The sequence below is a fragment of the Ostrinia furnacalis genome, unplaced genomic scaffold (assembly GCF_004193835.3).
Source record: "Ostrinia furnacalis isolate ACB-3 unplaced genomic scaffold, ASM419383v2 OfSCF7578, whole genome shotgun sequence".
Taxonomy (NCBI): Eukaryota; Metazoa; Arthropoda; class Insecta; order Lepidoptera; family Crambidae; genus Ostrinia; species Ostrinia furnacalis.
Genome location: NW_021137817.1, coordinates 361,701 through 382,559, shown reverse-complemented (window position 1 = coordinate 382,559; position 20,859 = coordinate 361,701). Strand labels below are relative to the sequence as shown.

At 40.6% G+C, this 20,859-nt stretch overlaps 2 protein-coding genes and 3 non-coding genes across 5 annotated transcripts in view; 3 read left to right on the top strand and 2 right to left on the bottom strand.

Moving 5' to 3' along the window:
• Dhc98D (Dynein heavy chain at 89D) overlaps positions 1-18,407 on the top strand; it is a gene marked incomplete at its 5' end in the record, with an annotated part of 78,290 nt that extends 59,883 nt beyond the window's left edge. Inside the window, 9 exons of the mRNA XM_028321762.1 lie at positions 470-612; positions 1,218-1,376; positions 11,247-11,418; positions 12,231-12,362; positions 13,388-13,547; positions 14,494-14,713; positions 15,149-15,328; positions 16,520-16,666; positions 18,003-18,407. Coding sequence (XP_028177563.1) covers positions 470-612; positions 1,218-1,376; positions 11,247-11,418; positions 12,231-12,362; positions 13,388-13,547; positions 14,494-14,713; positions 15,149-15,328; positions 16,520-16,666; positions 18,003-18,149 — 1,460 coding nt within the window. The remainder of the gene's footprint in view (positions 1-469; positions 613-1,217; positions 1,377-11,246; positions 11,419-12,230; positions 12,363-13,387; positions 13,548-14,493; positions 14,714-15,148; positions 15,329-16,519; positions 16,667-18,002) is intronic.
• On the top strand, positions 296-414 carry LOC114365263 (5S ribosomal RNA). Its single transcript, XR_003656929.1, has one exon. It is a non-coding gene; the product is annotated as a 5S ribosomal RNA (ribosomal RNA).
• LOC114365265 (5S ribosomal RNA) lies at positions 6,303-6,421 on the top strand. The gene has a single exon (XR_003656931.1). It is a non-coding gene; the product is annotated as a 5S ribosomal RNA (ribosomal RNA).
• LOC114365260 (5S ribosomal RNA) lies at positions 7,803-7,921 on the bottom strand. The gene has a single exon (XR_003656927.1). It is a non-coding gene; the product is annotated as a 5S ribosomal RNA (ribosomal RNA).
• A 58-nt stretch (positions 18,408-18,465) lies between the features above and the next one.
• Ufsp1 (UFM1 specific peptidase 1) lies at positions 18,466-19,861 on the bottom strand. The gene is made up of 4 exons (XM_028321772.1): positions 19,712-19,861; positions 19,297-19,467; positions 18,798-19,010; positions 18,466-18,627 (listed from the first exon to the last, which is right to left on the bottom strand). The coding sequence occupies exons 1-4, from the start codon at positions 19,838-19,840 to the stop codon at positions 18,481-18,483; spliced, it is 660 nt and encodes a 219-aa protein (XP_028177573.1). The 5' UTR covers positions 19,841-19,861; the 3' UTR covers positions 18,466-18,480.
• Between the last annotated feature and the right edge of the window lie 998 nt (positions 19,862-20,859).

Sequence of the window (20,859 nt, the reverse complement as noted above, 5' to 3'; positions counted from 1 at the left end):
GTCTAGCCCTTAACTCAGCCAGTGCCGGAGGTATGGGAGCGGCACGGGAAGGGTAACATTGTCATATTATGACGTAGACAGTAGGTACATAAATCTGGAGTGGATTCAGATCCACGTCAAAATTTAGCGTGAGTTCAGACTCATGCTGAATTTTGACGTTACAAAACTCCCTCTCGTGCCGCTCCTATGCCTTAGGCACTAAGGTAAGCGGTAAATCTAATAATAAGTACTCCCCCACCACCCTCTCGGAGTCTACGCCCACGATCTTCATATTCTTTATTTTACCTCATCTGTCGCCAACGTCCATACCACGTTGAAAACACCGGTTCTCGTCCGATCACCGAAGTTAAGCTACGTCGGGCGCGGTCAGTACTTGGATGGGTGACCGCCTGGGAACACCGCGTGATGTTGGCTTTTTGCTTCGATATTCATATTTTTATATTTATTAAAACATTATTGTTTTGTTTAGTGGTGACGGAGCCTCCGAACGGTTTGAAGCTCAACCTTCGCAACACTTACTTCAAGATGCGGACACATGCTTTGGAAGAGTGTCCTCACCCTGCCTACAAGAAGCTTGTATACGTGCTGGCCTTCTTCCACGCTGTCGTGCAGGTGACGAAAGAAAATTATGAGTGGCGTATCAGCGTATGTGCAGTTAACTAACAGCACACCAGACTATACATTTAAGTGTTGCAAAATAGCACCTAATACCTACCTACTTGATGCTACTGTGTTTAGGCTGATGTGCACTGTCGTCCGTGCAATTAGAACTTGTGACGTCACTTATTTATCGTCTCCCATCCTTCAACTATAGGTCTAGCGTATAACAGTCACTGCCTGAGGTATGGGAGCGGCACGGGAGGGTGTTCTTTGTTACGTCAAATGTCAGCGAGACTTCAGCCCCCCTAGACAAGTGGCACTTTTTGATCGAATCGAAAATCTAATCCGTCATAACTATACAAAAAAGGCCTTTCGACCATTTTTCGACTGGTTGCGATTTCAAAATGCACTTTGTCTAGACCCACACAGATTTGTATGCTATATCACGTTATAATGTCAAAATCATCCCTCCCGTGCCACTCCCATGCCTCAGGCACTGACCGAGTTAAGCGCTAGACCTATAGCTACTGTCATTTGTTAATTTTATTATCTTTGCTTTGTTATTTCTGATTGTAATAAATCTCTTTCGTTCAAAATAATTCTTGTTGAATCAACAGGAGCGTCGCAAGTACGACAAGATCGGCTGGAACATATCGTACGACTTCAGCGAGTCGGACTTCGTGGTGAGCATGCAGATTCTGCAGTGCTACCTGGAGCGCTGCCACGCCGCCAAAGGACCCATACCCTGGTCCACGCTCAAGTATCTCTTCGGGGAGGTAAGTTTTAAGGCGATTAGAGTCCTCAATCCGCGTCAAATGGGCATTTTGTAAAGCCTACTCCTCTTTTACTGCTGGACAGAAATAGTTGAAAAAAATATATGTTATACAACAATTCAAGGACTACATTTGTGACGTTTGAATTTTCGCTACGTCTCTTTGTTTTGGATTAAAAAAATAAATACGGGACATCGATTTTTTACTTAAATTCCCTACTCCTCTAAAACGGCTATGTTAATTTAAAAGATTTTTGCACGAATAGATTAGGAATTCTTTAATCTTTAAATGACACGTTGCGTTTTTCAATCGAACATTACTTTCATTCATAAATTTTACTTTTGATAAATTCCGAACGTTTTGCTGTTGAGGGGGCCTTCGCGGGGTGCGGGCGGCAGTCGGCCGCTGGCCTTCAGACGGGGAAATAACAGCTGGAGAAGCAACTAGAGCTCATGGAGAAGCCGCACCCCGACTACCGGCTGTGGCTCACCAAGGACCCCACGCCCGCCTTCCCCATCGGCATCCTGCAGCGCTCGCTGAAAGGTTAACAATAACAGTAACAGCTGGAGAAGCAGCTGGAGCTCATGGAGAAGCCGCGCCCCGAGTACTGGCTGTGGCTTACTACCGACCCCACGCCCACCTTCCCCATCGGCATCCTGCAAAGCTCGCTGAAAGGTTAACAATAACAGTAACAGCTGGAGAAGCAGCTGGAGCTCATGGAGAAGCCCGCCCCGAGTACCGGCTGTGGCACACCGCCTTTTTTAAGTTGCCTCAAGACACTGAGAGGTAAATAAGTAGTTACTATTATTCATGATAATTCATGCTAAATCATGTATTTCCTCCGCCATTTACCGCAGTTTGGCACCTCACGTCACATCATTTTACCGAAGTCAGCCCTATAGCTTCGGCGCAGTGCCGATCACTGACGTTTGTCAACAAAATGGTGCTTGACTCTTGAGACAGGCTAAATTACACCATATTGTTAATGACATTGAGCATACATTTTTTTAAATACTTTCGCGAAGTAAAACTTCTGTACGTAGTACTTATTATTATTCTGTGCTAAATTATAATATTTGTTTTATGGAAATTAAGCCAGTTTGAAGTTAAGTTTATTGGTTAGACTCAAGAGCCACTTTCTGAATCTACAAAAGTAAAGCTTTCTATCTCAGTATCAACCTAGACATACAATTGATCATTTATAGTGGACTTTTTGGTGGTGTTAAAACCTTTCTTGAAGGCAATTACGTCTAAATTATTCATTTATTTTGATATGGCGTTACAAATATTAAATCGCTGCTTTTGTAGAGCTGCCATTTATCAACGATATTATTTTTCTATCTATCAAGTGAGAATCAGTTATTACGAGATTGTTTTGCTTCCAGAATTACGATCTATTAAATTTTCAATTTCCGCGTCCATTAAGTTTTTTTCATTGATAACATTAAAATAGGTCGACAATAATTAAATGCAGCTTATTTTGAATAAAAAAAAAATGGGTCTCCTTCATAAATTTGAAAAAGAAATGAGTCGATAGTAAAAAGTGGAGCTAGAAACCTTATTTTCCCTTATCCATTTTATCTGGAGACATCAAACTGAACGTTCATTTGGGCACTTACAAGTTGCCCTAAAACACTAGAATCATTATTTTCGCAAATTTTGTTTCGCAGACCAAACTATACTACGTACATGGAGCTCTACATACGTATATGCCTGCAAGCATACAAAATTATTGCTCACGGAAAAAATATTTACTTCCAATCAGAAAGTACTACACCACCTCGTTAGGGTAGTACGGAAGAAAGTACATAACATTGCAGTTTTCTTTTTCGTTTTTTTATTTTAAAGTCGAAAATGACAATGTTCCGAGGGTTTCCNCGATACGATTGAATTAAGGCATGCTTGGACGCTATTATCTACCCAAATAGAATCTATTAGTGTAAAAAAAATCGACTCCAAAAAAACGGCACTAGATAAGTAAAAGTTGAAAATATATTCCGTTATTTATTTACTAGGCCTTTGCAATCAGTATCCAAATTAGGAGCGAGTCAGAATCAGTAACTTAATCGATTTACGTGAAGAAAACTATTTATATTTTTCATACTCGGCGGCGAAAAAAAAAAAGATAAAGTGGTATTGATAAATTGTTCTATAGAGCTTATTAAAAAATGTGGATACTGATTAAAAATGCCCGTATATCATGATTGATATTTTCGGAGTCGTTGACAGCCTTCCTTTTGGTGATTCGTTTTGGAGTTGGTTTTAATTTTTGGTGAAAATTAATTTATTTCATGCCTTTAGTAGACTCAATAGGTACTCAATAGACCTTGTGACTGACTGTCTCGTTATCCAACATCCAGTCTCCCAGACAACCTCATTTTCGAAAAGACGTTCGTAATAATACGTACATATTTAATGCTGCGTCAAATTATGCAGAAGACTGAAGACTATAATCAGTCATTATTATTGGCCTTTTTGTACTATAAGAAAACCTTCTTCGATTCAGTCAAGACCTGGGCTGTGCTACAGTCTCTTTAATGGCGCCAAATTGACTGCAACTTCTGAAGTATTTGTATGAAAACTTCATCATATCAGCCCTCCTCCAAGATCAGAACTCGAAACTTATCTGGTTGCTGCGAGGGTTCAGAGAGGGAGACACCATAATCTCGTAAAGTCTTCACTGCCTCCACTTAGAGGTTTTCAAGCTTCTGAGCTAGAGCGAGCTACGGCGAGTACATCACACAACTTCGACTCACTGACGATATTGTAGTTATGGCTGAGACCTTAGTAGACCTAGGTACAATGCTCCAGAGCCAATAAGACCAATTCTGGCAATAGATTCGCCACCGGAGCCACCGAAATTGCGCCACCGAAATTAAAAAACTGTTACAAAATTCAAATTATTAAGAAAACTATAATTCTGATCAATAATTTCTGTATGCAGATACAACAAAATACCAAACTTTAATCATGTAAAACAATCGTTTAGCATCTAAGTACCTAAGTAGTTTTCACTCATACACTTGTCAGCGGAATTGAAAAATTTTGTATTCCTGTGCCGCTGATACAGATATTTTCGTGTCTACTGGAAAAACAATACCACAAGTCGCAAGTCTTTATAGCCCGATCAGGAGGACACAGCTGAGTAATGCAGGGAAGAAGAACTCTACGTCTCTCAAAGCTTCTTTGGAGAAGTAAGAGAGTGTCGAAATTGAGCCACTGTAATTGCTTTTTCTCGTGGGACATTTTTGAAAGGCTATTTAAAAAACTTAAATAATGAAATATGACATTTCTTTCATATCATTTGGAAGTCTTATTTAATGTATTTTATGACTATATTATTCTTAAATTACTAGAATCCCCGAGAAAGAAGGAATAACACAATTTATGAGTAGAAATAGAGTCAGGACACGCCACCGCTATTAGATTTTGGGTCTTTGAAAATGTTTTCAGCACATAAAATAACTACCTATTTTCCTGAAGACTTTGCTGTCGTGTAAAACGCTGTTTAAACTATACACAGAAGTGCTCTAGTTAGATTTCTCCCATCGATTCTCAGCTCCGCCGCGTAAAAAACGTGCTTGGGATATTCACCCAAACCATAGACAATACTACTATGTGTTCCAATACCTACAGTTGTCGTCAGGAAGTTGGTCTAACAAATTCAGCTTGCAAGATTCCACCCGAAGTTACCTACATATTACATGTTCAAATTTCGAGAACGGCTGAACCGACAAAAACAGAAAATTTACGAAAAAATAAAAAAAAATATCCCGTACAAAATGTTCATGGATTGTGTTATTTTTATTAAATACCTTTACGCCTGAATTAAATGACACCGACATCAAGGTTCATCAATTCAAGTATAAAATAATAGGCAGTAATGTCATGAAAAAAGAGCTTCTATTCTGTATCTACTTATGCCCGTGTAATTTTGATCGGTGTCAAATCGGAGTTTTCGTGCGGGGTGCGCGGGTGTTTCGCGCGGCGTGAAGGTCAAACGCCCAAGGTCATTGAGGACTCTAATCGCCTTAATCACAAACTTCGGCCGCCAGACTGCCGCGTCAATTAGGCGAAAAAAAAGATGCAACTAAACAAAAAGGATAAATTAATTATTGGTCTCTTAATAATTATGTGAAGTAAAGAATACTAATGTCATAATAACAAGATGCAAAAAGCCAGCATCACGCGGTGTTCCCAGGCGGTCACCCATCCAAGTACTGACCGCGCCCGACGTTGCTTAACTTCGGTGATCGGACGAGANGGGTTTCCGGGATTCGTCCCTTGGTGATAATAAAGCTTATAATATGATGCATTACCTACATAATAAAAAAAAACATTTTTTTAAGAAAGCTTAAGAATAACGAATAAAATAAAAATAAATGTTGAGCTTCATACAAAAAAAAGTAATTATTGTCCATAACTTTTTAAATAATAACGATATCAAGAAAAGTTACATAACATAAAATATTTCTTTTTGGCCAAGGAACACATTGGCGTAGTTATTTTCACAAAATTTGGCAGTTATTTAAATTTTTTATTTTTTTTATTTTAAAGTCCAAAATGACAATGTTCCGAAGATTTCCGAAATGCGACACTTGGGGATAACATAGCTTATATGTTGCATTACATAATACAAAAGTCAATTTCTTAAGAAAGCTTAAGAATAACGAATAAAATAAAAATAAATGTTGAGCTCCATACAAAAAAAAGGAAATTGTCAATAACTTATTAAATAATAACTTTATCAAGAAACGTTACATAACATACAATATTCCTTTTTGGTAAAGGAACACATTGGCATATTTATTTTTCCAAAATTAGACACTTGATTTTTGAGCGATGCTAAGTCTATGAACTTATGAAGCTCTAATATCAGCCCACCGTGCTACGCCCTCAATATTCTTCCTTTATTTTACTTCGTCTATCGCCAACGTCCATACCACGTTGAAAACACCGGTTCTCGTCCGATCACCGAAGTTAAGCAACGTCGGGCGCGGTCAGTACTTGGATGGGTGACCGCCTGGGAACACCGCGTGATGTTGGCTTTTTACTTCGACATCCTTTATATTTTTACTATTTATTAAAACATTTTTGTTTTGTTTAGTGGTGACGGAGCCTCCGAACGGTTTGAAGCTCAACCTTCGCAACACGTACTTCAAGATGCGAACTCACGCGCTTGAAGAATGCCCTCACCCCGCCTACAAGAAGCTTGTATACGTGCTGGCTTTCTTCCACGCCGTCGTGCAGGTGACTATAAAAAAATCCATGATAGAAACAGTGTTAGAAGGACAGCAGAATCACGAAGTAATACGTCATAGATATCTGATGTTATTCTCAATATTTATGATCATGGCATGGTGATTTTGAATATTGTATGAAAAGCGGATCATTTCCGTTTATTCGCCACTTTGTCAATAACACTTCGGTTGCTCAACTTTGAAAAACAGAAGCTAGGAATGACATCATTATTGCCATACAAATTCAAAAAGAAACATTTACAGCTCATAAAAGTAATTTCTGTAGACAGATGGTTTCTGATTTCTGAGTCGCTACACATAATAAACTGCCAATACACGATTCCTAAATAGCTTTTGTAGAGCTATAAGAACGTGTGAAGTCACTTATTTGCCATCTCCTTTCATGTTTTCTTGCGCTACTGTTACGTGTTAAATAAGTGTCTTATGCCAGTTTTCACCATCAAGCCCTAATTTTTAAGTGATTCCTATGAAAACAAATTCCGGTTATTTACTAAGGGTTCACTAAAAAATTTGTGATTGTTGGTGAAAACGGGCATTAGGCCCTTAGCTCGTATTGAATAGGTAAATGTATTTTTCTTTTAATTCAACATTTACCATATTCAATGAAACAATCGTTCCCAGGAGCGTCGCAAGTACGACAAGATCGGCTGGAACATATCGTACGACTTTAGCGAGTCGGACTTCGTGGTGAGCATGCAGATCCTGCAATGCTACCTGGAGCGCTGCCACGCCGCCAAGGGACCCATACCCTGGTCTACGCTCAAGTATCTCTTTGGCGAGGTGAGTGCTTACATTATCAGTGTGCTTTGTGCTTAGTGCGAGTTTGCATAGAAAGTAGTCGCTAGCGAGTGCATCAAAAAATCTATGAAGATTTTAGTTCATGAAAGTATCCGCTAGGAACGCTCGTACTCGTATTACATAATTATGACATTTAATGTAATTTTTACGCAGTTTGATGTAAACTCGCACTAAGCCCCCTGAACAAGATAAAGGCGATAATATGTACCTCAACGGCTTCGGTATATTGTGTGGCTAGATTACCGCTTCAATTCGTTCGTAAAAAATACTGCCAAATCTACTATTTTTTCCAAAACTTACGACAAAATAAAAAAATGGTATCTATGTAAAATGAAGAAAGAAAGAATACAAATGTCATAAAAAAGCAAAAAGCCAACATCACGCGGTGTTCCCAGGCGGTCACCCATCCAAGTACTGACCGCGCCCGACGTTGCTTAACTTCGGTGATCGGACGAGAACCGGTGTTTTCAACGTGGTATGGACGTTGGCGAAAGAGCGTGCGAAAAACATCCTTTGTTTCCATTGTTCTTTGTAGTGGGCCGTGCGTAACAATGATGGAGAAAGAAAACCGGCTGAGTGTGAATCCGACACAACATTAAAAAAGAACCGCCTCATACAATTTACAACAGCTGCAATATATGTCAATTAATTTATTGGCACGGAGAAGTTTTTTTCTATAATACTTAAACTATAAAACTTGTTGTATTTTAATACGAAAATCACCCTGTTTCGGATTTTCGAGGTTATACACTTGGTAAATTGTTCATATTCAACCCCTACTCTTCCCGCGGGTGTCGTAAGAGGCGACTTAGGGTCCACACATCAAACAGAGAACGGGCAGCAGCGCTCTCTGAAAAACATCAATCTTTTAAACTGCGATCTCCAACCCGCCTGCCAAGCGTGGGGATTATGGCAAAACCCTCCAATACAGTGGAGGAGGCTCATAGTCCAGCAGTGGACTGTAAAGGGCTGTTGATGATGATGATGATGACGAATTTGTTCATAGGTGATGTATGGCGGCCGTGTGATAGACGACTTCGACCGGCGCGTGGTGCGGACCTACATGGAGGAGTATATGGGAGAGTTTTTGTTCGACAAGTTCCAGCCCTTCCATTTCTACCGGGACTCTGTTTTTGATTACGTCATCCCGCCGGACGGCGAGAGAGATCAGTACATAGGCAAGTAAGATTTTTTATTTTTTAAGAGCTATGTGTGTAAAAAAGTAAATAAATACGGTTCTGCCATGAACCGATACGATTGAGCTTAATCACCTGGGTGCTTATCCTTACAGCAGGGGGGTCTCCAAACTACGGCCCGCAGGCCATATCCTGCCAGCCACTGCCATCAATCCGGCCCGCGACAGCTTAAGACTTAGCCTATGTTTGCATAGTTGGGCAGAAAAATTAAAAATTTTATGGTCCTAGTAATATACCGAAAAAAATATTTATTATGGCCCCCAGGCTTCAAAGTTTAGAGACCCCTGTACCCCTGTTCTAAAGTCTAATGGAAACTGAGCTAGTAACTGAGGTTAGTATGTGTTATCAGAACAGTAGATCCTTGTGATGTTATCGTCTAATTTTGACTGCTAAACGCCGCGATACTGAGAATCCATCTGACAAACAATAATAAGTACTTACCATGAATTTGCGTTAAATGAACAAATATTGACTCATCAACGTTCGCTGGCGACTGAGTCTTGGAATTTGAGGTCTCAATACTCAATATGTTTATTGCTTCCTTAAGTACAAGGTCTTTTTGTTTATCTATACTAATACATATTATTAATGCGAAAGTAACTCTGTCTGTATGTCTCGCTTTCACGCCTAAACCAATGAACCGATTTTGATGAAATTTGGCAGGGAGATAGTTTGAGTCCCGGGAAAGGACATAGGATAGTTTTTATCCCGGTTTTTAAACAGGGACGCGCGCGATAGTTTTTCTGTGACAGACAAATTTAAAGACAAACGGAAAGCTAGTAATAAATAAGTGACTTTTTCCAGAATTCATCGACGTGCTACCCCTCGCGAATACTCCAGAAGTGTTTGGGCTCCATCCCAATGCCGAGATCGGCTACTTCAGCCAGGCCGTGCGCGAGATGTGGGGACACTTGATCGAATTGCAGCCGCAGACAAGTAACGTTCTGGCTCATTTATTTTGGCTATGACTTTCAGGGTGCATGGACTGTTCAGCAGTGAAGTTCCAAGTCTGCTTTGGTTTGACTATTTATAATTGTTACTATTTTTTTCTTTGGAACTATCTGGTAATAATCGCGGGAAATACCTGGATGCGGGCAGCGGCGCGCAGGACCGGTCCTTGTAGAAATCCTTGGGAGAGGCCTTTGCCTAGCAATTTTGGCTCAAACGACCGATTTGAAATCTTGTTTGAAATGTTCCAAGTAGGTACTCTTGGTCTCAAGTTAGAACCCATAATTGACATAATGATATTGCAAATTGCTACGGCCACAGTTTCGGTCAATGACAAAAACTAGAGACAGAACAAAAACCTTAAATTATGCCTATGATTCGGAAGAACGAATTATCATTTTTATTTACTTTTCATGCTGCTTTAGTCACCAAAGAGGAGGGTAAGTAATCAAATGGGTTAATAAACTAAAAATGCTTTTTTTTATTTATCTTTTATTAATAACGTCTTGATATTTTGTTCACGCTGCTTAGTTCGCGTGGTCATTGGTAAGTTGCTATTATATTTATTTACGAACAGGTTTTAGACTTGACTTATTCATTAATGGTACAAATATGTCTTGTTATGACAATGGTGTTTTCATACCGCAAAGACGACAGTCGACATGACTTAACGTGGTAGGGACACAACAATTTTAACATGTTTCAAATACTTATTTGCCATTAAGTTTCCTTCGACCTTACGTATTCATTTGTCATAAGGTCGAAAATTAATTAAAATTTTCACTATTAGTCCAGTCATTTGGTAGTTTAGCCTGGAAAGTTTTACGGGAGTTTTGAAAATTGGTATTTATATAGTTTTCTATGTACTCTTTCCCGCTTTCCGAATTTGCGACCTCCTATCGTTGCCGCAGGCGCCGCCATATTGGAAAAACTGCGCCTAAAAGATTTTGATTAATACCTACAAAATTAAACTACAGAAAATTTCCTGTTTTCGATATTCTGGTATTTTTTTTGTGAAATCAATCATTTAGGTGTAAGATCGCCGCAAATTATACTTCAGTATGCATTTCGGCTACTGTGGCTCTAAAAATGTTTTTCCATACGACAGGCGACTCGGGCGGCGCGATGAGCCGCGAGGACTTCATCGACATGATCGCGGTGGACGTGCTGGGCAAGCTGCCGCCGCTGTTCGAGATCTGGCGCGTGCGCAAGCAGTTCGAGATGAACATCACGCCCACGCTCGTCGTGTTGCTGCAGGAGCTTGAGAGGTTCGACCAGTGGCGGCGTAGCATGGGTTGGCACCCGGGGCGATCACNAGGATACCGGTATGGACGTTGGCGAAAGGCCATGCGAAAACATCCTTTTTTTCACATTATCCTTTGTTGTCGGCCGTGCGTGACAATGATGGAGCAAAAAAACCGGCTGAGTGTGAATTCGACACGAAAATAAAAAAACATACATACAGCCGAACATATAACCTCCTGCTTTTTTGAAGTCGGTTAAAAAGAACCGCCTCATACAATCTACAACAGCTGCAAACTTACCTACTTTATTTATTGGCACGGAGTAGATTTTTTTCTATAATGAACCGATACTAAAACTTGTTGTATTTTAATACTAAAATCACCGTTTCAAATTTGCGAGGTGATCACATGGTAATTGGTTCATAGGTGATGTACGGCGGCCGAGTGATAGACGACTTCGACCGGCGCGTGGTGCGGACTTACATGGAGGAGTATATGGGAGAGTTTTTGTTCGACAAGTTCCAGCCCTTCCATTTCTACAAGGACTCGGTTTTCGACTACGTCATCCCGCCGGACGGCGAGAGAGATCAGTACATAGGTAAGTAAGACATATACAAAAATACAGGGTGAACATGACTATACGACACCACCAGTAATTTTTAAGAGCTATGTATGTAAAAAAGTAAATAAATACGGTCCTGCCATGAACCGATACGATTGAGCTTAATCACCTGGGTGCACCTTATAGCAGGGGGGTCTCCAAACTACGGCCCGCAGGCCATATCCTGCCAGCCACTGCCATCATCCGGCCCGCGACGGCTAAAGACTAAGCCTATGTTTGCATAGTTGGGCAGAAAAATTAAATTTTTTATGGTCCTAGTAACATACCGAAAAAATTATTATGGCCCCCAGGCTTCAAAGTTTAGAGACCCCTGTACCCCTGTTCTAAAGTCTAATGGAAACTGAGCTAGTAACTGAGGTTAGTATGTGTTATCAGAACAGTAGATCCTTGTGATGTTATCGTCTAATTTTGACTGCTAAACGCCGCGATACTGAGAATCCATCCGACAAACAATAATAAGTACTTACTTACCATGAATTTGCGTTAAATGGACAAATATTGACTCATCAACGTTCGCTAGCGACAGGGTCTTGGAATTTGAGGTCTTTTCGTTTATCTATACTAATATTATAAATGCGAAAATAACTCTGTCTGTCTCGCTTTCACGCCTAAACCAATGAACCGATTTTGATGAAATTTGGCAGGGAGATAGTTTGAGTCCCGGGAAAGGACATAGTTAGGATAGTTTTTATCCCGGTTTTTGAAACAAGTTTTTCTGTGACAGACAAAATTCCACGCGGGCGAAGCCGCGGGCGGAAAGCTAGTAATAAATAAGTGACTCTTTCCAGAATTCATCGACGTGCTACCCCTTGCGAATACGCCAGAAGTGTTCGGGCTTCATCCTAACGCTGAGATCGGGTACTTCAGCCAGGCCGTGCGCGAGATGTGGGGACACTTGATCGAATTGCAGCCGCAGACAAGTAACGTTTTGTGACTATTTTGGCTATGACTTTCAGGGTGCATGGACTGTTCAGCAGTGAAGTTCCAAGTCTGCTTTGGTTTGACAATTTATCATTGTTACATTTTTTGGTAGATACTATCTGGTGAAGGTCGCGGGAAGTAACAAAAACCTTAAATTATGCCATAATAAGTCTGTAATTCGTTCTTATATACCTAATCAGTTTGATTCGGTATATAAGAACGAATTATTATTTTTATTTACTTTTTCATGCTGCTTTAGTCACCAAAGAGGAGGGTAAGTAACCAAATTGGTTAATACACTGAAGTACTTTACGTTTTATTTATCTTTTATAACGTCTTAACATTTTGTTCACGCTGCTTAGTTCGCGTGGTCATTGGTAAGTTGCTATTATATTTATTTACGAACAGGTTTTAGACTTGACTTATTAAACAATGGAAATAATGGCATATTTATGTCTTGTTATGACAATGGTGTTTTCATACGGCAAACACGACATGACAAACGTGTGGAAAAACAATTTCAACATGTTTCCAATATTTGCCATGCATATTTTCCTTCCGACCTTACTTGTTCATTTGAGTCGAAAATTATGAAAATGTTCACCATGTTGTGGCATAAAGTTGTATAAGGACTACAGCAGCGATGCTACTTTTAGCATCGATTTATATCGATGCAGCATCGCGAATTCGCGACTTCATGCGTTTGAACGCGGTATCGGATCGCTTTTTAGCGATGTTGCTGCGTCGAACTTCCGAAAAGAGACTCAATCGCCGTGTTTGGTGTTTTTAAGTGTGCGATGTAAAATGTGTTGGTCGCTGCATTCAGCTTCTAAAAAGCGACTAAATCATTGATCGCCGATGCTAAAAGTACCAAGTGTGAGTTTTTTAGACTGTAAGCTCTAAAAACAGTAAATATTAAAAAGCACTTTTACACGTCCCCGTATTAACCCTACCACTGTTTCGGGACAATAAATGGGCCCAGTGCTGAGAAGAAGCAGCGCATAATAAAAATGTTGTATGGCAGGCGACTCGGGCGGCGCGATGAGCCGCGAGGACTTCATCGACATGATCGCGGTGGACGTGCTGGGCAAGCTGCCGCCGCTGTTCGAGATCTGGCGCGTGCGCAAGCAGTTCGAGATGAACATCACGCCCACGCTCGTCGTGTTGCTGCAGGAGCTTGAGAGGTTCGACATTGATTTACTTACTAGCGGCCGCCCGCGACTTCGTGCGCATGGACCCCGTTTTACCCCTTTAGGGATGGAGTTTCATAAAATCCTTTCTTAGCGGATGCCTACGTCTTAACATCTACCTGCATGCCAAATTTCAGCCCGATCCGTCCAGTGGTTTGGGCTGTGCGTTGATAGATCACTATGTCAGTCAGTCAGTCAGTCACCTTTGAGTTGTATTGTATATTTAGATTTTTATCATCAGTAGGTCAATCCTTTCGTCATCATCACTTCAACCACAGGACTCGTTAGCCAGGCGAATTGAAGGCCTGATGTTCGCATATCTGCCCCTTTGCCGCCTTTTACGAACGCAAAATGGAAGTTATCCTGCAACTTAGGGCTGATTTTTCAATCGTTGGATAACTTTTAACTGAAGAATAAGTTTGGCATATTATTTACAGTTTCAGTATGAGAAATATGTCAAAATGACAAAATCATTCTTTAGTTAATAAAAGTTATCTGACGATTGCAAAATCAGCCCCAGGACTTCTATTCTTCTACCGTATAACTCGAGCGAAATCAACAACATTTTACTTGAGGATAATAACAAAAAAACATTCCTATTACTAGAAGTATATTTTATGTGATGATCTTTTATCATTTACACTAAGTCAATAGTGAAACGCTGTTTATTTAAAGTGGATTAGAGTAAATAGGCAGTGTCAATGGCAGACTATAATTGACTCAAGACAAAAAATGAATACATTAACTAGGCAAAAACTAATTTGTTTGCGTCATCGATTGGTGTCTGGGTTCTAGGGGACTTCCCTGCTTCTATGTACAATACAATAATTAACGTACCTACGCTCTTATTTCTTGCGATCAGTAATCTAATTGCTACCTATCGTCATCTAAGATATCCGGCCGTTTTTTGTTAATGTAAAATGTTTTTCCAACGGAATAGATTCAATCGCCTCGTGGGACGGATGCGTAGCACGCTATCTTTACTACGCAAGGCTTTGGCCGGCGAGATTGGCATGGACGCGGTACTGGACAACGTATCCTACAGCCTGTTCAACGGGCAGCTGCCTCAAGTATGGCGGAGCCTCGCACCCGCTACTTGCAAGGGGCTGGGCGGCTGGATGGATCACTTCACCACACGAACTAAGCAGTACACCGACTGGGTGAGTGTAAACTGGACTCCCTCCCCATAGTCTCATAGATGGTTCGATAGCTACTGCAACTATAGTTAGTAGACTACTTCACCGCGTGTAACAAGCAGTACACCGACTGGGTGAGTGTAAAGTGGACTCTCTTTTCTACAATTGGACTCATAAGCCATCCTTTGTGCTGTGCTGCTCAGAACTGTTGGTCGTTGGCTGTATCACTTTACCGTGCTCCAAGTAGTACATTGACTGGGTGATTGTGCGAAGAGAAGAGAACTCCCTTTTCCTCATTTCGAAGGTCCATTAAAGAGAATCTATGAGGTACGAAGGCTACATCTACGCCCAAAGTTTTCCTGTATTTTCACAATCTTCACGATATGATTATGAGCTGTCAAGGGTTGCACGCTGTGATACCTCTTAGAACTTAATTACCCGTCTTAATATGTATCACAGGCAACGATGGAGGAGCCGATCGTGATCTGGCTATCAGGGCTTCACATCCCGGAATCGTACCTCATCGCGCACATCCAGATCGCGTGCCGCCTCTACACGTGGCCGCTCGACCGCTCCACGCAGTTCACACGTGTCACTAAGTGGACTAACGCGGACGACATCGAGGAGCGTCCGGTCACTGTGAGTTTACAAGTTTTCTTTTGTTGTCTTTCCCGGTTGCTGAGCTAAGTCAGCTTAGCTCTTGGTCTGCATCCGGCAATAACCTGTAGCTTAGATTCGTTTCCCTAAAAATCCCCCGATAGAGGTTCCGCGCAGGATTAGGGAAACTTAGTGCACGCAAATCCGGCGCTTATAACTGGATCCATAACAAAGTTCCTATGTTCTTCTGATTAATTTCGTTGCGGGTCCACTGACAGTTTCACTTTCCCCCGGGACAAACTTGGCTTTCACTGGTTGGGTTTTATCGGCGGTCAAGCTGTAGATCCTGGCTACACAGGAGTTGTAGCGGTGGGAACGAGAGACGGAGATAGTCCCGATCCATAACAAAGGTTTGCCCATGCAAGGCTGCTAGGTTTCAGTGCACGCTATGGTGAAACTTATAACTTGACCAGTAACAAAGTTTGTTCCATGCAGGGCGGCTACGTGTTAATGCACGTATGCTGGACCTTTAAAACTTGATCCATAAGAGTTAGTTCCATACAGGGCTCCTACATGTTAGTGGTCACTATTTTGAACAAGTGTACACTATTTTGAACCTTGTAACTTCCATATAGAGGCTGCTACACGTTAGTACACGCTATTGTGGACCTTATAACTAGGTCCACATCAGAGGTTGATCCATGCAAGGCTACTGCGTGTTAGTACACGCTATATTAAACCTTATAACTTGACCCATAACAAAGTTTGTTCCATGCAGAGCTGCTACGTGTTAATGCATGCTATGCTGGACCTTAAAACTTGATCCATAAGAGTTTGTTCCATACAGGGCTCCTACATGTTAGTGGTCACTATTTTGAACCTTATAACTTCCATATNTCGCTAACAGGCAGAGTAAATACAAATGAGTAGGTTATCTTCATAGAAACGCACCGAGCGCGGTTTGTATGTGAGCGCGCCAATACGTATACGGCGCGCACGCACACTGACAAAATTCGGCGCAACTCCCCGCTAATCCACGTTAAATTTTGTCAGTGTGTGCGCTGTGCGTTCGCGCTGCATACGTATTGGTGCGCTCACATACAAACCGCGCTCGGTGCGTTTCTATGAAGATAACCCACTCATTTGTATTTACTCTGATATAGGGTCGTACACGTTAGTACACGCTATGTTGAACCTTACATCCTGATCCATAACAGAGGTTGTTGCACGCAGGGCTGCTACGTGCGAGGCCTGTATTTGGAAGGCGCGCGCTGGGACCTAACAGACGGCTGCCTGCGCCGCTCGCACCCCAAGGTGTTGGTCACCGAACTGCCCATCATGTACATCATCCCCATCGAGTTCCACAAGCTCAAGCTGCAGGTCAGACTTCCTTACCCTTTATAGCTACCTTAAATTGAACCTTATTCACTTATCATAGGATTGAAAACAGTTGAAAAAGTTGAACATGTCGTGCCTTAGGCCTTAGAGCAGTGTTTTTCAACCTTTTTCATGACGCGACCCCCCTGTATGAAAAAATATTTCGCGACCCCCCGACCGCTCGCTTTTTTTTTCATGCATTTTATAATGTTACAAAGATGTTGTAGGGACCGAATATTTCAAAATTTCAATCCATACAACATTTATGCATTTGTATAATTAGATTTCGGATAAATATATCATTATAACTTTACTGATTCTTTTACTGAGGTAGTTTTTACGACCTCTCGTGACCCCCCTACAGAAGCTTGGCGACCCCCCAGGGGGTCGCGACCCACAGGTTGAAAAACACTGCCTTAGAGGATAAAGCTAAGCGTCCACTTGTCAGTATCGTACGCAACGGACGCATCGTACGAAACACATCGTATCGGATGTGCGATGCATACGATGCGGACAGGTGGACGCACTTATATGAGTTTTTATATAAATAATTCTATGATCCGTTGCGTGCGATACGTCCGATGCGTACGATACCGACATGTGGACGCTTAGCTTAATGCAGCAGCGAAGCTTACAACGTGTCTATTTCTGAATGTAGTCCAAAGGACGTCCACTGAAGGAAATACACTTCCTCACAGGGATTGATGAGAATACAACTTCAATAAAAAAAAATACCACTTTAACTGGTTTTGGGCATTATTTTATCGAGTTTCCTTAATGTGTTTATCAATAGATTTCTTAAAATATAACTATTTGGCCATGACTCGGCTTATACAGCAAACATTGCCTAACCAACAACTATACATTATTATGTATGTTGACTTTGAATAAACCTTGAACTTTTCAGATAGCCCCAATTTCAAATACTCATTATTGAAGTCTCTCAATGTGCATTATTAATGAAAACCGTTTAAATATGAAAATCAAATATAATTATATGGAAAAAATCAACATACATGATGACAGCCAATAGCTGTATAGGGTACGGTTCCCGAATGGTGGTCCGCGGAACCCTAGGGTTCCGTGGAAAGGCCGCAAGGGTTCCGTAAAAAATGTTATCCCACGTTTCGTGACCGACGTCGTTCGCTCGCACCGACTTGTTTACGCACAAGGGAGGGGCAGGGCGTGCGGGCAGAGTAGTACGGGGGTTCCTCTAGGAAAAGTATAATCAATTAGGGTTCCTTGGCAAAAAAAAATGGGAAACCCTGGTATAGGGTATGAGTTAGTCACTGGGGCTGCTCTTGTACGCATCAAATCAATCATATTGTCTGTTCTTTAGAACACCCTACGGACGCCGGTATACACGACGTCGCAACGCCGCAACGCGATGGGCGTCGGACTGGTGTTCGAGTCGGACCTCTGGACCACGGAGCACTACAGCCACTGGGTGCTTCAGGGAGTCTGCCTCATCATGAACACTGACTGATTACATATAGTTTACTTCCAAAGCATGAATGGATCATATTCAAGCATGAATGGATCTTATTCTAATAGTTTTTGAATGCAAACAATGTTTGATTGCAATACTACATATAAATAAGTACACAAGATCAATGTTTTTAACTAGTCTATAGTTATACCATTAATGCTATAACATAAAGCTTGTGTGCAATGACTAAGTAATGTACCTGAAATTGAACTATTTTTAATTTTATTCAGTATTATTAGATTTATTACATTTAAATAGTAATAAAATAAAGGCTGATTTGTAAAAATATATTTCTTTAATTTCATAACACACATATTATACCTAACAATCAATCAATTTTATTTTTAGATTTTACTTGAGGTAAACATAGGTTGTAAAAGGATGAACTCAAAAAATCTTTTAGTGGCTGCCATTTAACCCAGCCTTTGCTTTGTAAGAACTGATTTGACTGTTCTTTACCCACATAGTGAGGATCCTGGAACAACAAAATGGATTTAAAAAACTATCCCATGGCTGGCTAACATAATCAATAATTCTATTTACTCAAACTTTAGAATAAAACCATTTTTATAAATTGTGGATAGATTGGTTAGACTAATCCAAGATATAAAAAGGTGGTAAGATAGATATGTATTTGATACTTACCACTACCAATAAACTGGCATCACCTTGTTGATTGACATATATTCCCATGATGCCTTTGGAGGAGCAATCAATGTCTCCGCCCATCATGATCGGGCTGCCAAATTGTTCAAAGTGGGTCACTAAAGTATTCACTATGGTTTTTAAATCTTCGCCTTTGTTTACATGCACTATTTTGCATGGTATGTCATATAGCTTGTCTATTACTAAACATACCTAGAAAAGGAAAAAATGAGACCCAATTAGTTTCAAAAGCATTCATTTGAAAGATTGAGCTACTTTTAGGCTCATAGGTGCTTAAATACGCACACCTAATAGAAGTACAAGTGGCAGCATGTAAGTTTAGCGTATAGGTCGGCACTACAGAGATTTGTGCTGCTACTTGTAACACAAAATAAAATAATCCAAAATTAAGTTATAGTGAATATCAGATTGTTTGTATTTTAAATTGTACTAGTATTTATCTAGGTGTGCAAATAGTATTTTTCGGAAGTAAACTCACTTCAAAACTGCCAATCCACTGTCTGGATCTCAAAAATGACTTCGGCTTATCCTCTAGCCCAACCAGAATTTCTTGAATTTGGTGAATGGACGGCACTTCACCATTTTCTTTATAGTTAAAGTTTATCCATGAGCATATTGTTTGGAGTGTTCTGTATCCACAGCCCCAACCCTTCAGAAATAAATATGTTTTTAGGTTATTATTTCATGTTAAAAAAGGTCTCTCTGTTAGAACTTCTCGGATGTAATTAGCTGATTTACTTTCTTAATTTAATTTATTTACTGTGTGTACTTAATACATGTGTGTATTAAAATGAAACATTTTAAATACATGACATACACAAATTACAAATCCAATTTAGGTTATGACGGGAAATTAAAATTCGCATCTGACTACCTATTTTAAAAACACGTACCCTGTCATCAAAACCATCGCATAAATAATGATAATATTCATAGTTTCCTGATACTAAATACACTTTTCCCAAATGTTTCTGAATTTCAAGTCCTTCGTGAATGTTTATCAACAATTTTGACGTTGTCATCTTGACATTTTGTTTTTTTTTATCACGCGTTTACTTTATTAATAGAAGGCATGCTCAGTAATGTGCCTAATTTAAACTTCCAAGATATTTCTTGACAAAATCGAAACAACGATAATGCAGTGTAATCGGATACAGCTTTGATGGTTTTAAATCTCATATCTTGGCAGGTTTTATCTGATTAAAACTTTGTAAATGAAACAAAATCTGCGACTGAATACAATGACTATTTAGGTATCCATGCACAGTGTGCAGTGCACAGCACACCCACCATGCAACCAAACCTGCTATCGGCATTATCAAAAGGCTGTCGTCGCTCCATAAGTAGGTACCTACTAAAAGCATGGCGGTCTCCAAGGTAAGGCTTCGTTCGTTTCAGCCAAATGATTTCCCCTTCTAGACAAGCCTTATTTACTTCGTTAGTTCTTTCGTTTCAGCCAAATGACGTCCATTGCTGGACAAAGGCCTCCTCCAAGGTTTTCCACAATGCACGGTCCTGCGCTGTCCACATCCAGGCTCTTCCCGTGACCTTTACCAGATCGTCGGTCCACCTAGTAGGAGGCCTGCCCACGCTACGTCTTCCAGCCCGTGGTCGCCACTCGAGAACTTTTCTGCCCCAACGGCCATCGTCTCTACGCATGTCTACGAGCTATAATGTGCTATGTGTGTGCGAGCTATGTGTATTATCTACTTGTAATTACATAATTCATCGCAAACAGAGTTTGGAAGAATTTATCTATAATATAAAAAAAAATGAATCGCAAAATGTGTTGGTAAGCGCATAACTCTACAACGCCTGGACCAATTTTACCAATTCTTTTTTTTAATGTTCGTTGAAGTCCAAGGATGGTTTTAACGGCGAGAAAAGTTCGAATAATTTCTGGGGAAACCCTAAAAAGAACTCGAAACTTCACCCCTAAGGGGATAAAGCGGGGTCCACATGTACGAAGTCGCGAAAGTATAGAAGTTTATAAATAAAGCGGTAGCGTTGATATCAGCACTGTAATGAATGGGGTCACGGG